Here is a 17,735-nt window from a genome sequence, read left to right as displayed (position 1 = left end):
AAAGTAAAGAAAAGAAATCCACGATAACCCCTCTCTCATACAACTGCACATTTTTACTATGCACTCAATTTTTTTAGAAGAGGATCAACAGACAGCACATTACAAGTTATTACCTGACATAAGACAATACTTCAATATTTTGTACGGATTTGTTCCTGCTACATAGTAATAGAACTTCTTCCGATTCCTGTAATTGGTCCTGCCAGCCTGTCTCCTCTCCACTGCTGGACTCTTGCTAGGAAAATTTCAAGAACATAGAACAACTCATTAACGTTCATGAATAAGTGCATTTTCCTACTAATTCTGAAAGGAAACATCATGCTCAGGTAATTCTTTAAGTTATTAAGGGACATGAACAGGAAATGAAATACAATTTCTAATAAACCTCCATAGCTTTGAAAATGTATTTGCAAGTTTTTTTTTTAACAAAATGACATGCTCAGCTTGTCCTCATCTGAAAAGAAGCATTATGATCATACAGATTTCCGTTTTCTAACATTCAGTACTGCAAGCAACTTAATTACCTTACATGTCGAACACACTATTTAGTGAATATGTACATCACTAACAGTATCAGCATTTTTTTAAATTTCATTTTAACAAAAAAGGTGCTTAACTGCCAATATACTTGTTTATACTCAGGTAGCGGACTCTTTATGCATGTGCAGTATGCTCCCATGATGTTGGGACAGGGTACCAGGTACCGACCTTGCTTCCTGATATTACAATGGGAACAGTCACTGAAAACCAATAGCTGGTATAATTTCTACTTCAAGAAATTCTCCATGCTTCTCAGATAACCATGCTCTATTCAGTGCATGTGTACTTCTCTGCCTAGTCTGTACTTCACTTTTGAATCACACGTTGCAAATCAAATTAACCTCAGTAGTAATGTCAGATGAGTTATCTACAAAGACTTTCTGAATATGTGTTGGAAGGGTTTATGGTCTGTTTCCTCCAAATATATTCATCACAGATATATTCATGGACTTATTCACATTCCTACATCAATGCTAAGAAATGTCCTCTCTATCTGAGCAAATCCCTTTCATGCAGCAAGCAAAAAGTCTATGAGAATCCATGCTTTCCTAATTGTAAACTAAATACACAAACCATGGATTTCTTAATCTAGCTTGATCTTCCAGAAACTCTGGTCTGCAACTAGTCACAAAAAGAACTTGGTATTTGACATGGTTGCAAGCATTTCCTTCTCTGTAAAAAGAAAATGGGCAATGTGCTCTCTCGATCACTTCATTCTGATCTCAGCATTAATAAAATTATAAACAAAATGTATTTTTCAGCATTAAGGATAACCTACACTCAACTCTACTAGCTAAAAGTAGTTCTTAATGACACCCACATTTTCCATTTGCTTCAAATCCTACTCTTGAGGCCTACTGGCACTTCTCTTACCAGCATGTATCAGTAGGACAGAAACAGTATTCAATTATATTTGGCAGGCTCCCAGCAAACTAAGCCTACAAATAAATCAGCACTCACATGAAAGATATTATTGCTAGGGCCCTACTCAGGATCCTACATGTCTTTATGATTGTTACTGTACCTTGAAGCATTCCCTTGTTGCTTTCAAAAGCAAAATTCTTTCACCATTCTTACTTTCACACAGGTCAAATAATCCAAAATGAGAGACATGACTTCCTTTGGTGCTATTATATGAAACAGCATCTCCTACTTCTCATGTTTATGTACACAGACACCAGTATCTTATGAACCAACTGCATTACTTGGTAAAATTAATATGCTGTGTGCACATAATCATTTTCAGTTTCTCTAACCCCAATACTTCAAAAGCATCTTCAGACAAAATATTACATTGTGCACCTCGTCTTCTTTAAATTTAACGCTTTCATATTCATTTTTTCTCAGCACTTCATGACAACAGTCTGATTTGCATTTATCTCAATCCTTTTATGCATTCTCAGTGTATTAACTCTTTTCACTTAAACAGTACCAGAAGCATGTTTGTACTTCTGTTCAAAAACGTACAGAATTTTTTGAACAAGAGTGTTTTTCTTTTACAGATCATTGGAAATTGTTTTAACGCAGAGTCTACAAAACTGTTTAAGAGAGAACAGTGCTATTTGTCATAATACCAATAGCATACCTCCGAGTACAACAGGCTTGAATTTCAAATGTACATTTTCTGTGCATTTCATGGCTGCTTTTTGTGTCCATTTTCTGTTTTTAAATCCAATAATGCTGCAAAAAATTCTCATTTTATTTTCCCCTTGTTTATTTCACTCATTTTGAATTACACACATTTTTTTCTGTATATGATTTTTAAAATGTAATGAAAATTTCACTTGTTTTACACACATTTTGATAAGGCCAGATGTGAAAAAAATATTGAAGTCTGATCCTGGTTTAATTATTTCTTATACTGTAAATTCTAATTTCGTGTAAATGAATTGTGCAAGGCACCAAACTCACTTTTTTCAGCTCAGCAGCACACATACCTATAGTTTATGCAGGATTGTATATCAAAGTAAACAACTATGGAGATGCACTCACTTTTCTGAGACCATGTTTCAATAACTAAGTAGGTATGTGTTATTTTCAAGAATTAGGAATGTCTGAGTACAACTTAACTGTTAAGACTTCTAGCATTGAACAACCCTATCTTTACATGACTTTGATTTACCATGTAGTTAAATTTGAGGAGATCGACATTGCCCAAAAAAGGCTATCGGTTTGGGGGACAAAAAGTCCTAGACAACAGAGGGAAGGCATAAGGATAAAAGTTCAGGCTGTCCATAGCAAAATAGCAATGGTTGTCAATCATCTCCTCGCAGGCTGATACATACTGGACCCCCTTGAATGACATCAACAGCAAAGCGAATAATTAAAAACAATTATCTTGTGCTTGTATTTATGTAGTCAAGGAGGTGACCTTTGTAGTATATTTGAACGTAAACAAACACGTTGGTAAATCTTAGAAGCAGACATTTTTTCAGGTTTAAAGGAAAGCACAAATATAAAGTGCTTCTTAATTAAACAATGTTTTGTATATATATATATATATATATATATATATATATATATATTGCTTGTCATCGTTATGTCTTTCATTACATTTGATGTCGATAGCTCTTTAAACTTATTGGTGGTTCTGACTGGTTGTATTACTGAATGGATTTTAAACAATTGTACTGAAATGAAAATTTTGAAATATGAAATATTTTGGTCTGAAGAACTTCTATATGAAAATAAAAATGAAAGCACTTGGCAATTATTCTAGTTTACCAGCTGATATACTTATCAGAAAAGCTTGCAGGTTCACTTAAGAAATGTAGGTTTGTCCTCTTGTTAACCAGGTTTGTGAGAGTTCTGGATATGCATATAAACAAATCTTTACTCAAAACTAAATCACTGTGTAAAGATGTTAACTTTAGCTAGAAGCTGGGTAAAACATCTAGACCAGAGTTTTCCAATTTGGAGTATTTCTTAATTTTGTATCAATTTTGCTGATGTTCCACAATATGGGACACATGGTCTTTACATTCTTTAAATCACCCACTTTGAAAGTGCAGCTGCTTATAAATTAAACACTGTGACCTGGTAACTTCTCTGTGCTGACTAATGCCATAACTTTTTTGATGCAAGATCATACCCTTATCCTCAAAAATAAACATATTTGTGTCTAACAGGAAGAACTCAAAATACCTACTAAGAACTTTCCCAATGTGATGTCAAAGCTGAACAGCAAAGCACTTAATTCACTGATGTCTTTGTATTTCAATGCGTTAGGACACTGAAATGTATATGGTAGCCTGTTATCAGGCACATCGTTCAACTTGGCTAGCAAGGTGTCACAATAGACAAAGCTGCTGTCTTCACTCCACTCGGGTCTCAGGATAGTGTGTTCTCTATGTTGCGTCTGAATATTCTTCTTGTTTGTGTGAGCTTTTGCTGACGCTCCAGTTTCTTTCCAATCCTAGGTAAAATGGAGATCCTCCAAATGTCCCACTGATGTGTACACCATGTATGACAGCAAATGAGTAAGTGTGTGTGTGATTGCCCTAGCTCTCTCACAGACTTTCTACAATACACTGACATTTCCTGAATTAATTTCTCTGCCTTCCTTCACTGAATACTATCACAGGTATTTGGTTCCATGCAATCCTGAATTTGATGAAACTTAAGAAAGGTGTTCGGACAAACATATTACAGATATTACGTTCCCCTTCAACAAAAAAAAAAATACAGCACATTTCCATCCACAGTGCCCAGCTAAAATAATTGCCCAACTACTTTGCTTACTTTTCTGGCATAAAGACACACAATATTGACAAATTAGTAAAACTGGAAGTCAGAATAGTAAGGGACACATGCAGCTACTACTGTAGAAAAGAAAAAAAAATCAAGGAAATAAGACAAGAGAAAAACGGCTAACTGACAGCCAGATGTTATTTATGTTTGTATTAGCTTTATCATGCACACTGAATGATATTCCACTGAATTATAGCTTTTGTTTAACAAAGGTGTATTTGCTTCAGCTATAAAATCAGGGAGGATAATTTAAGATGCCCAGAATAACCACCTACTTTATTAACATAACTGTTTAATTACCATATGTTGCCAGCAAATCACAAAAAATATATATCAGCAGCATTTACAAACCAGTACTAAGTAAATGTCCTTACAATAAGCCAAACTTCTGACAGTAGGCAATGATTTTATAAGATATTTTATGTTGAACCCTTGCATTACTATAAAATATGAATGCAAGATTTAGAATACGAATGTTAGTTACTACAAATTCAAGCCAACTTTTTAAAAATATTCATGTTTATGGGGTTGCAAAACCTCTTGGTGCATGTTTCATTAAAATTATTCAAAGACACATATAAAGTGTGTTACACCTAGCAAATGGAAGAATGCATTTATGCAAGAAATACTTTTATTTTTGACAGTTCACTAAAATAAACCGTTTCAAATTTCAGCCAGTAGTGATTCCGGCATTACTTTTTTTTTTTTTTTTTTTTTTTTTAAATTACATGATATGCAGCAAGTATGTTCTGGCAAGTTTCAAACACAAAAAATATGCAGGCTCAAACAAACATCAGCTTTAAGTGTGCCACAGGAAAAAAAGTACAGTTGTGTAAGAACATACAATAAAAGTATATGTACAACTAAATCACTGTTGCAGTATTGCTCACTTTTGGGAAGTATCCTGCCAAACAAGTCATACATCCAGTCATCCTACAAATGCTTGGGCAAGTTCTCACCCCATACGTCTGACGTTCGCATGATACTATGTGCTGGTACACATGGGATGTATGAGTGCAAATTTCATCAGAGTGAAATGTGTGAAGAAAAATTAATTGGAGGAAAATGGACTCATACAGCAATCGAGAGGGGAAAAAAAACGAAGTCCACCTCTGCCAAGGAACATTAGAAAAGGAAGTACGACTAAATAGGAAAAATTATCTCTTGAGAGCTTTCAGTTTTAAAAGACTAGAGATAGACTTTCATTTAAACCTGGAATTCAGGCGCATTTGCTATATTAATTCCATTTTTTCCAAAAAACAGGGCCATGCACCACCTCTTTCTGATACAGATACAACTTCTAAAACAATAAATGAAACGTGTCCTGGATTTAATGTGACATGGTTTGCTAGTGCATTCACTTCACAATCTAATATTTTTCAGATTTTCCCTAATCCTGTGAGTTTACGTTCAGTCTTTCCCACATAAAAACAAACAGAACATAAAGCACAATTAACTAACTTCTCACGGTTACAACAGCATTTACAGTGTACCTTCACCTTCATATTACTGATTGTAAATATGTTTCCTTCAAAGATACAAGGGCAAAATTTACAACTTTTATACATGTATTCCCCAGTAAAAGGAAGGTGCTGATGCTCAAAGAGGTTTTTTAAATTAGAGCCTCTTCTAAATACCCTCTTAGAAAATATGTCTTTCAATTTCAAACATTCATTCTCAATGACTCCCACAAGGTCACCATATGGGCTGCCCTGATAAAAGGGGCGACTACTACTACAGTGGAGGAAGCTATTGGAATATGTTTTTTTACTATAAATTTCTGCTAAGAACTTGTAATTTACATTGCCTTTCTTCTGTAAGATGTCCAAGTATGGAATTTCAATATCACTAATAGTGTGTGTAAACTTCAAGAATGATGTAATGTTATTAATATAGTGCAAGAATGGTTCAACCTGATCCCTTGGTCCCTTCAACAAAATAAATACATCAAGGAAACTGGTATATGTACGGCAAAAGCGAAAGAATGGTGAATCCTTTAAAAATCACTTTTCCCATTCGGGCATCACTGTATTAGCATAAAGGTCCCCACATGAACCCATTGCCACCCTTTGGGTCTGGAGAGAATATTCCTTCTCAAAAAGAATAAAATTACTTTTAAGTACCATATCCAGGGGTTGTTCATATTCCACGGTGGTACAGCGGTAGCACTGTTACCTCACAGCAAGGGGTACTCCCGTTCGATTCTCGGTTTGGCTTGGGAGTGCCTTCTGTGCGGAGTCTGCATGTCCACACCGCGGTTGGGTAGCGTTCGAAAGACATGCATGCGTAAATGGGTGTGCTTTCGTTGAAGGTTGGGCGTCGAGCTGGCACCTCTGCGTTTCATAAAAATCTACTGCCAATCATTAGCGGACCGGAGTTCCGCTGTGGCGACCCCTTACCGGGAAAAAAACGAAAGACAAACGTCCAGTGGTTGTTCGTACATATTAATTTTTTGTTGTGAAATATTCTTCAGATATAGGTAATCACAGAATCATTGTTCCCCTATTTCATGGGGTAATGTTTGAAATTGAAGGACATGTTTTCTAAGAGAGGGTACCCTAATAATCTAATAGCTGAGCTGATGGAGAAAGTTATGGTTAAGAGGTGCAATGGGTACGTTCTACCGATCTTAAATCCTACTTCTAATCAGAATATAACCAGATCTACTGTTACAGCTACAACCATTGACGGTTCTGTACAGTGCCCAACAGCTATAAGTGGATTGGATTTGAATAGCCCCGGCACATGTGACAACAGAACTTCCATTCCATTTTTACCACTACATTTACAAATGATGCATTTCATATTAATAACATCTTGCAAAAAAACTGGAAGTTATTAAGTGGTGACAGGGATCTTACAGAGCTTGTGGGGGATAGACCCACATGTGTACTTAGAAGAGGCTCTAATTTAGAAAACCTCTGAGCATCAGCACCTTCCGTTTACTGGGGGATACATGTATAAATGTGGTAGGTGTAAATATTGCCCTATATCTTTGAAGGAAACACATTTACAATCAGTAATATGAAGGTGAAGATACCCCTTAAATGCTGTTGTAACAGTGAGAAATGAGTTTAGTGAGCTTTATGTTGTAACTGTTTGTGTTTTTATGAGGGGAAGACGAAACGTAAACTCAAAAGACAGGATTGGGGAACATTTGAGAAATATTAGAGATTGTTGTAAAGTGAATGCACTAGCAAACCATGTCACATTAAATCCAGGACACGTTTACATTTATCGTTTTAGAAGTTGTATATGTATCAGAAAGGGGTGGTGCATGGCCCTATTTTTTGGAAAAATTGGAATTAATATGACAAATGCGCCTGAATTCCATATACTGGCCAGGTTTAAATGAAAGTCTATCTCTAGTCTTTTATAACTGAAAGCTCTCAAGAGATAATTTTTGTAATAATTGTGTTTGCATTTCTTAAAATGTTCTAATTATTTCATATTTTATATTGCTTTTATACCTTTTGGGTATAATTGCATATATATATATATATATATATATATATATATATATATATATATATATATATATATATATATATATTCTTAAACTCCTGCTACTAATATAGTATTTATATACATATTCATATATTTATATTAGGGGGTGCGTTTATACGTTTGGGCTCCAAGACAGGATATGATGTCATCTTTTACTTACACAAATTTGGTGTAGGATGAATCTATACTATTTCTGATGAAGTTCCTGATAAATTAACTGTTTGGGATGAAAGCGCTTATTCCTCTAAATAAACTGTGTGGATTTACTACTTCCTGCCTGCATTTGCTTTACCTTGGACTTCATGGTCTCTTTTGTTCCTGTTTGGATTGGTCAGATTTTCTGATGAGCTTAGTTTTTCTTAGATAAAATCTTAGTTATCTGTAAATATCAAGTAAAAGAAAACGTATTTCTCTCCTAGTTTGAGGGTTAGGAAAATATTAAAAAAAGACTAGTCTAAAGATAGTTTACTACCTTAGGAACAAAAGAAGGGTTATTCCTACGTATAACCCTGTCTATGTACAAACAGGAAAGTTGTGGAAGACTCCTGTAGCGCGGAGTCTTTTACCAAATGTCAATGCCACAAACATGAGCAGCTTCCATGTACACAATTTCAAAGAAGCAGAAGAGGCTCATTTTAAAAGGAGAACATGTTAACTTTTCCAAACCATAGTTCAGTTCCCAAGGAGGAGAAATGGATTTTCCCTGAGGCCGAGGTGAAGGATGCCTTTCAGGAATTGCTTGACCTCATAACATGAATTGGGGGGGGGGGCTAATAGAAGTGTATGCCAGCCCTGTGCTAAGAAACTCCACAAATATTTGAGGATAATGGGATTACAAAGCTGAGAAGGGTCCTGTCTTCTCTTCTGGCACTAAACAGAAAATATTTTACATTTGAAAATATAAAATTTTCGTGTAGCAGATTTTCTTGTCCCCTAAAAACCTGCAGCACATCCTCAGTAAGGAGATTATGAATGGAATATAAAGGTTATCATCCAAGCTGTCAAACTGGGGCTTTGTGGATTTGGATGAATGTTTGAGTCCTTTTACTAAGTGAGGAGGTCCACCTTGTGGGGGCAGCTTGTGGTGACCACCCTTGGCTAGATAAAAAATTTAAAGCAATATTGTCTGGGCCAATATGGAATCAGCAGCATTTATGGGTTTTTCTTGATCTTCAGAAGGACCTTTGGAATGAGGGGAAAGGAACAGAAACCATACAGGAATATTTGTTTTCTCAAGACTGAAAAGGCACCCATTTTCCAAACTTTCCTTCATAAGACTCCAGCAGAATAGTCTGAGCTTCATGTTCAGAGTGAGGCAAAAAGAACTGCCTCTGAACTTATCTACTGATGGCTAATTTGGAGCAAGACATCTGTGGTAGGCATCCATTCTTGTGGTCTGCCTTAAATATGCTTAGATAATCTGCCATCAAGTTCATCTCTAATGGGATTGTAGGTTGCATAAAGCAGGACTGTGGTGAGTAGCGATATCCCAAGCCATCATGGCCAATCTCCAGATATAGTTGGACTTTGTTCTTCTTTGTGTGCTGATGTACTACACGACTGTGGTACTGCCTGTCAGGACTAGAAAGACTCCTGTAGACCACAGGTAGTAGAAGGTTTGCATGGCAAAAATCAGGGCTTTCATTTTGTGTGTGTTTGAGCCTCCTACGTTGACTATACTCTTTGGACTTTCTTGTCCATTGAAATGGCTCCCTAAGCTAGGTCTAAGCATATGTGGAGACTTTTTGATAGACAGCAGGAACAAAATAAGACCTTCAGGGTTGACTCATCAGGCTGAGCAAAAATAGAGCTCTTTCTTCACAAATAGCAAGAGAGGAATTGGGAAGTTCAGAGGTTCATAGCACAGTGCCTAAATTGACTTGAGGTACCATTTAATCATCCTCATGTGGAGCCTGGCAAATGGAATCTTAAGTATTATTGAAGCCATGAACCGAACGGCTCTCAGAATCTCATTTGCAAAGGTCATTTCTAATGTTAGTTGAAACTGGAAGAAAAGTCAGAAGTGGATTTTTTACTGAGGTAGAAAGGCCATAATCAAGTAAGTATCCAGTCAACATCCTTGGTTCTGACAAGGTTGTAGGGTTTGATTTTTCAGGTTTAGAGTAAAACCTATGGAAAGAAGCAGGTCCATTGTGACTGCAAGTCCTACAAGGCTTTTTTTTTTCTTGAAGGGGCTTGGATCAGAAGGTTATTTAAATAAAGGTATATGTGGATACCTTGGAGTCTGCTGAGTGCTACTGAAGGGGTCAGACATTTTGAGAATACTCCTACAGCAGTTGAGAGATCAAAAGGCAAAGCAAAAAAAATGTAAATTTAAATCCCAAAGCAAAAAATCATAAAATATTTTTTGCGACTTGGATGTATAGGAATGTGAAGATAAGCTTGTGGAAAGATCACAGAAAATATTTCAACAGAACATCTTGAATTTTGGGTTTCTTATGAAAGCGTTTAGGGGTGGGTAAGCTCAAAATGGTTCTCCATGTTCCCTTCTTTCTTTGCAGGAGTAATAAACTGAAATAAAATCCATCTCCTTATTGGTAATGTAGAACAGATTCTATTGTCTCTTTCCTGAAAAAAATCTCTCTTAAGACTGACAAATGTAGATGGTGTTGGTTTGGGGAAATAGCCTTCCTTCTGGCAAGGACTGTAAGTGAAGCAAAGAATACTTTCTTAAAACAGAATCAATAGTGGATGCCCTAAAACAGAAGTCACAAGCATCATAGCCAAATTTCATTGAATGTATTGCTACTTGGGGAAAGGAACAGAGCACAGACTAATGCACTAATTTGTCAGTCAGTAATATCAGAAATGACTTTGTTCACATTATCAAAAGATAAGAGGAATCTGGCCATGGAGGCTTGGTAGTTTGACACTTGTTTACTGGGAAACTCCAACTGGGCCAAAAATGTCCCACATTTCAGAGAAGGCCCAGGAAGAAAAGCTCCATATCAAACAGAACTTAAAACATTTTAGTGCAAGACAAAAAACATACATACACAACACAATATAATACACAATAGTATTAAGATTTAGATAACATATAAAATACAATTGTGTAAGTACACTTACCATAACAGTAGATGTTCACATGATCACTGCTGTAGTAGCCTAAGCTATATGGGTTATATCCTCCAAGGAAACGGCCATCCAGCTTTAAAACAGAACACCTTCCACATACCTAAACCATTACTCAGCAAGAGCTCTGCTAAGGAGACACGTTTGGGAGCAAAGCCTTTCAAAGCTTTCATGCCAAAGTACAGTTTTGTACCCACCATAAATGTAGATGTTCGAAGATCCACATTGCTGCAGTCATAACCTGTGGGGTAGTCCGCTGTCCTCGGTCGGCCCGAATACCAAAGTATTAGGCTGGCGTCGGTCATGGGCGCTCAGATCTGACGTCAGTGCGTCATGGTATTAAAGCGCATGACCGACGTCATATCCTCAGTCTTTTCTTGCCCCAGATGTCAGAAGGCCCTAAAAAGAAAGGCCACAGCCAAAAATAGAAAAACCTCCAAAAGCCATGTACAAATAACAACCACAACCCAAACCATACAACCACTCCAAACTACAGAGGGGAAGGAGGGAGGGTAAATTGGACTGCAGCAATGTGGATCTTCGAACATCTACATTTATGGTAGGTACAAAACTGTACTATGTTCTTCATCTCACATTGCTGCAGTCATAACCTGTGGGTAGAATCCCAAAGCAAAGGTAAAGGAAGGTTGGCAAAATCATAAAGCATTGGGAGCTGCCAAAATGCCCTGTAAGACTGCAGTGGCAAATCCAGCCCTAGATTTGGAATAAAGAGGAAGATGGTAATGTTTAGAAAAAGTGTGCACTGAACTCCAAGTAGCTGCTTCCAAAATATCTTTAGTAGCTACCCCCCTTAAAAAAGCAGTAGAAGTGGCAGTAGCCCTAGTGGAATGAGGTCTGATTCCAGCCGGAATCTCCTTACCATGATGAAAATAACAAAAAGCAATACAATGGCCAATCCACTTAGAAATAGTTTGTTTTGAAACAGGTTTCCCCTGAGAGCCCAAAGCAAAAGAAACAAACAACTGTTGAGACTGTCTGAACCCTTTAGTCTTGCTCAAATAATAACGCAACTGCCTGTGAATATCCAAAGTGTGCAAAATTTTCTCCCCTTTATTTTGGGGATCTGCATAAAAAGTAGGCAAATGAATAGATTGGTTCAAGGCCACATTTGAAACCACTTTAGGCATAAAAGTAGGGTTGGTACGCAGAGATACCCTATCCTTATGAAAAATTAGGAAGGGTTCAACTGCCATTAGAGCCTGTAATTCAGATACCCTTCTAGCAGACGTAATGGCCAACAAAAAAGCAGTCTTCCAAGACAAAACCTTTAACTCAGACGTAGCTGCAGGTTCAAAAGAAGGTAAAGTAAGTTTTTCCAACACAAAATTGAGATCCCAGGAAGGAGTAGGAGCTCTACGCTGGGGTCTTATGTTCTTTGCCCCTCTAAGGAATTGCTTAAACAAAGGATGAGAGAATAATGGTGGGTCACAGTCATAGTGAGCAGAAATGGCTGCAGCATGAACTTTTACAGAGGAGAAAGACAAACCCTTGTCTAATAATTCTGTAAGATATTGAAGAGAAACACTCAAATCAGGCCTGGAAACATCAAAGCTTTTCGCTTTGCTCCAAATAAAAAATCTCCTCCATTTATCAGCATAAACTTTCCTTGTACTAGGCCTTCTGGCCTCCAAAATAACATTCAAAACTTGCTGAGGAAGCTACGACCCTCCAGGTTCTAGAACAGAATATGCCAGGCTGTTAGATGCAGGAATTGAATCCTGACATTGAGGAAATGATTGCCCGCCTGAGACAAAAGGTGTGGAATTGAAGGCAAAGGCCAAGGAGGCTCCCGTACTAAACTCCTCAGCAGAGGGTACCAGTGCTGTCGAGGCCAATCTGGAGCTATTAGAATCATGGAGGGCTTGTCTTGTCTGACCTTCAAGAGTACCTTGGGAAGGAGAGGCAGAGGAGGAAAGGCATAGACGTGAAGATTGCCCCAAATGAATGATAGAGCATCCACTTTCCAAGCTGTGGGATGAAACATCTTTGTGCAAAACTTTGGCAACTGGAAATTTAGTGGAGAAACGAACAGATCTATGTCTGGAGTCCCCCATATCACTGTCAACTGTCGAAATACATGAGGATCCAACTTCCACTCGTGGGGATCCACTATCTGTCTGCTCAAAACATCTGCTAAGGAGTTCTGTGCGCCTGGCAGAAACCTTGCCTGAAGAGTGAGGTGCAAACTGAGAGCAATCTCCCACAAAATCATAGCTTGCCTGCAAAGAGGGTACGAATGGGTTCCCCCTTGCTTGTTGATGTACCACATGACAGTTGTGTTGTCTGTTTGAATCAACACTTGTCCCGGGTGAAGTAAATCCTTGAAAGCCATCAATGCAAATTGGACTGCTAACATCTCCTTCAAGTTGATATGTAAATGTTGAAGTCTGGCAGGCCACGTGTCTTGAACCCATTTTCCATTGAGGTGTGCTCCCCAAGCCTTGTCCGAGGCATCTGTCGTTAAGATCTGACTCGCCTCTGGTCGGGTCACAGAGAGTCCCTTGTTTAGGTGACATTCCTGAGCCCACCACAAAAATTCCTTTTGAATGCAAGGTATTATTTGAATGACAGTGTCCAGATCGTGGCAGTGTTGTGTCCATACATTTTTGAGATACCATTGTAGCTTCCTCATATGCAGTTTGGCATTGGGAAGCACCAGAATACAAGATGCCATGAACCCCAAGTCTTGAAGGACTGTCCTTGCAGTCAGCCTGGACCGTAGAGACAATTGATGGAAGTAAAGTGTAAGGTTCCTTTGCTTGTCCGGGGTCAACAAGGCCATCTGGGAAGCTGTATTCAGTCTCACACCCAGAAAGCACATTTCCTGAGAGGGTACTAGACTGGACTTTGTTTCGTTCACAGAATACCCTAGGCACCTTAACACTGCCATAACATACTGTAGATGGTGAAGAAGCTTGTGCTTGTCTTGAGCAAGAATCAGGCAATCGTCCAAATAAGGATAAATTTGTATTCCTCTTAACCTTAAGAAGGCTATCACCGGAGCCAGAACCTTTGTGAACACCCTGGGCGCAGTAGATAAGCCAAAGGGCAATGCAGAGAACTGATAATGTAAAGTCCCAGCCCGAAAACGCAGGAATCTCCTGCAACTGGGCCTGATAAGAACATGAAGATAAGCCTCTGAGATCCAGAGTTACCATCCAATGATCTTTGCCCAACAGAGGCAGAAGTTGTTGCAACGTCAACATTTTGAATTTTGGAATGTCCAGGTATGTGTTGAGGATAGATAAATCCAAAATCGGCCTCCAAGTGTTTCCTTTCTTTGGTACAAGAAACAGGCGAGAATAAAATCCTAGGCCCACTTCTGACAGAGGGACCTGCTGTATAGCCCCCATTTGAAGAAGTAAAGAAATTTGTTTGTGAGCCTCTACCCTTTGTGGAGGAGGAACGTCTGGCATGCCTTTGAAAGGAGGCAATGTGTGGAAATAAAACTTGTAGCCTCGGTCTATAATGTCCAACACCCATTTGTCCTGGGTGACTAAAAGCCAGTTTTGCTTGAAGAGTGCCAACTTTCCTCCCAAAGGAGCTGCCAGACAGGAAGGATCTGGCAGCTGAAGATGCAGGTCATTGGGCCTGTTTACGAAAGGACTGGCCCCTGCCCTCACCTGTAGATTGTGCAGGGGAACTCCACGTTCTAGGCCTGAAAGAACCCTGAGCTCTGCCCCTACCACGTCTAGATCTGCCCCTAGACTGTAAATCAGAAGAAGGGTAAGCCCATCCCTTAGTAGGCCAATTCCTGCTAAACTTAGGGGGCTGCACCTGCAAAAAATCTTTAACAGTCTGCATTGACTTAGCCTTGTCTTCCATTTTCTTTAAGACAGACTCCACAGGAGAACCAAACAAAACTTCAGACTGTAAAGGAGCATCCAAAATTCTAGCTTTAACATGCTCTGACAAATTCTGATCCTTAAGCCAGGCGTGCCTACGAATAACTGATCCAGTGGCAGCCACCCTGGAAGAAGCCTGTAAAGCATCGAAACCACACTGCAAAGAATGCTTACCCACCTGATCAGAGGCATGAACCAAATCCTGTAATTCCTTACACTCTATGCCCTCTGCCAAAGCATCCACCTTAGATTTTAACTGAGTAAGGAGAAAATTCTGGTACTTCAACATATGAAACTGGCAATTCAAAGCCCTCACTGCTAAAGTGGAAGAGGTATACACTTTCTTACCCCACCTATCCAAAGCTCTAGAATCTTTATCCATAGGAACTGGATTCTTTACAACAGAAGCCCTGACACCCTTAGGTCCCTGGCTAATAGTTTCTGGGTCAGCCCTTGGGCTCTTATACAGATATTTATGAGCCTCAGGCACTCTGTAATACCTATCTGGTTTAACTGGCGCAGGAGGCAAAGAGTCTGGATTAAGGGAAGCCTCAGAGAAAACGTCCTGAACAACATCCAAAACAGGAGGTATAGCCAAGGGCCGATGCTGTGGTAAAAACAAAAATTCCCTAAGCCTCTTCCGGGAATCTGAGAAATCCTGACCTTCCCATTTAAAATGCTCCCTCATAGAATGCAGGGTTTCTGAAAAAGAAAAATCCTCTGGAGGAGAAGCAGAAGGACTGGAATCCTCTGAGTCTGAATCAGAATAAGGAGGAAAATCCTGAATGTCTTCAGCCGAAGACTCTGAGTAATCTGAAGCCTGTTCCAAACTTTCCACCTCTGGCTCCACCCTAGGCCTCTTATCTGGAGGGGGCATAGAACCCCTGATTAAGGAAATTAAATCTTCTGCCATTTTAAGCATGTGTTTTTTAGGCACAGAACCTGCAGAACTAGGACTGACACCTGTGGAAGGCAAACCAGGCCTGACCTTGGAAGGTACCTTAGAGACAGAAGGAGAAGGCCTAACCACCTTAGGCAAAGAAGGGAGTACAGCAACCTGAGAGGCCCCCTCAGCCTGACCTGACTCCTGAGAGGCCACATCTTGCAAAATTAACGTCTCCCCCTGAGACTCAGCTGAAACCTCGGCTGGATCTACAGATTCCACCGTAGTTTCTAAAGAACCGGCGTCCGGAACGGACGACTCATCCTGCTTGGACCTTAATGAATTTTCTTTGCGCTTCTTAGCGGTAGCGGGCGTCGGAGGATCCGACGGCATATTGTAATTACACCGCTTACCGAAGACAAGCCTAGCGCAATCTAACCTACGTTTAATGGTGCGCTTATTAAATCTAGCACAAAAGCGACACCCGACTACGTAGTGCTCAGGCCCCAAACAAGGAATACAGAGAGAGTGGTAATCCCTATGCGGTATCTGTTTCCCACAAGAAATACAATTATTCACTTTTTCTGACATCCGGAATTAACTGAGGCAAGAAAAAACAAAAATATTCCCCAACGGGGTACTTAGCCCAACTTGGTTTCGGTCTGAAACTCAGAATACGAAAATTTCAGAACGCCGAACGGCACTTGCAAACGCTGCTTCTGCTTCGGACCATGCGGCAAAAAAGACTGAGGATATGACGTTGGTCATGCGCTTTAATACCATGACGCACTGACGTCAGATCTGAGCGCCCATGACCGACGCCAGCCTAATACTTTGGTATTCGGGCCGACCGAGGACAGCGGACTATCCCACAGGTTATGACTGCATCAATGTGAGATGAAGAACATCAGTGTGTGTGTGTGTGTGTGTGGGGGGGGGGGGGGGTGGTCAGAGTCTAGAAAAGACAAAACTGTAAACAACAAAAATTAAAAGCACATGCCCTGGCAAAAAATGACAAGAAGAAATAATGGGGGGAGGGAGGCAAACAGCTACTGCAAAAGTGGTCATTTGAACTTCTACGGTTATATTAAGTTTTCTTACACAACTGCATTATGTTCTTCATATTGATCACTGCTGCAGCAGCCTAAGCTATATGGGAAGATTACGATAGCTAGCAAATGTTGGGAGGTTGAAAGAGAAGAGTACATGAGCCCCTAGAGAATGGTTCTAGCAAAGCCTGACCTAGACCTAGAGAAAGAATTAAGTTTATAGTCATTTGTAAAAGTATGTAGAGAGGACTAGATTGCTACTTCCAGAATCCAATCCTTTACAAAAAGCCATAGATGATGCCAATGTCCTGGGAGAATGGGCCTTGCCCCTGCATGGAAAGTTTTGTTGCGGTGGGTTTTAACAAAAGGTAATAACGTTAGACAAACATTTGGAAACGGTCTGCTTTGGCATAGGTTATTCCTCCTCCTCCTTAGAAATGAGCAACTGATCTGACGATCTGAAAGATCTAATTACTTCAAGTTAGTACCCAAAGTTGTATGTGGACATCCAAGGTAAAGAATATACTTTCTCCCTCATTTTAGGTAAAGGAAAGAAAAGAAGACTGGTAGTTTGCTTAAAGTAAACTCAGAAATCACTTCAGGCATAAAGTATTAGTTCTTAAAAATACCAGGACTCTGTGGAAAATAAGGTAGGGCTAACTCACCATAAAAGCTTACAATTCAGATAGCTTTCTGGCGGAGGTCAGGGCAACCAGTAAAACAGCTCTCCATGTTAAGAAACTCAAGTCAGCCAGGTTAGCTGATTCAAATGGAGCAAGTGTTAGATTCTCCAACACAAAATTAAGACCCCAAAGAGGAGACAAGTTCGCATGGAGACCTTTTAAGAACCCCCCCCCCTTTCAAAAACATCTTAACATGAGAATGCATTGGAAAAAGGAGGATCCATGGGCAGACATGCTGAAATACTGATAAATGAATCTTGATGGAGTAAGAAAGGCCATAGAATAATAACTAACACACAAAATTAGCCCTGACAAGGTGGTGCTTATGTTATGGGGGCACAAAGTGGAAAACCTTTCCCAT

At 39.3% G+C, this 17,735-nt stretch overlaps 1 protein-coding gene across 1 annotated transcript in view; it reads right to left on the bottom strand.

Annotated features, from left to right (window-relative positions):
• Positions 1-17,735, bottom strand: part of CHM (CHM Rab escort protein) — a 1,989,252-nt gene that overhangs the window by 1,734,607 nt on the left and 236,910 nt on the right. Inside the window, exon 4 of the mRNA XM_044057753.1 lies at positions 114-235. Within this exon, the coding sequence (XP_043913688.1) occupies positions 114-235 (122 nt within the window). The remainder of the gene's footprint in view (positions 1-113; positions 236-17,735) is intronic.

Source organism: Protopterus annectens, chromosome 15.part0 (genome assembly GCF_019279795.1).
Source record: "Protopterus annectens isolate FY-2018-M chromosome 15.part0, PAN1.0, whole genome shotgun sequence".
Taxonomy (NCBI): Eukaryota; Metazoa; Chordata; order Ceratodontiformes; family Protopteridae; genus Protopterus; species Protopterus annectens.
The sequence above is the reverse complement of the archived record's forward strand: the minus strand, read 5'-3'. Positions and strand labels throughout refer to the sequence as shown.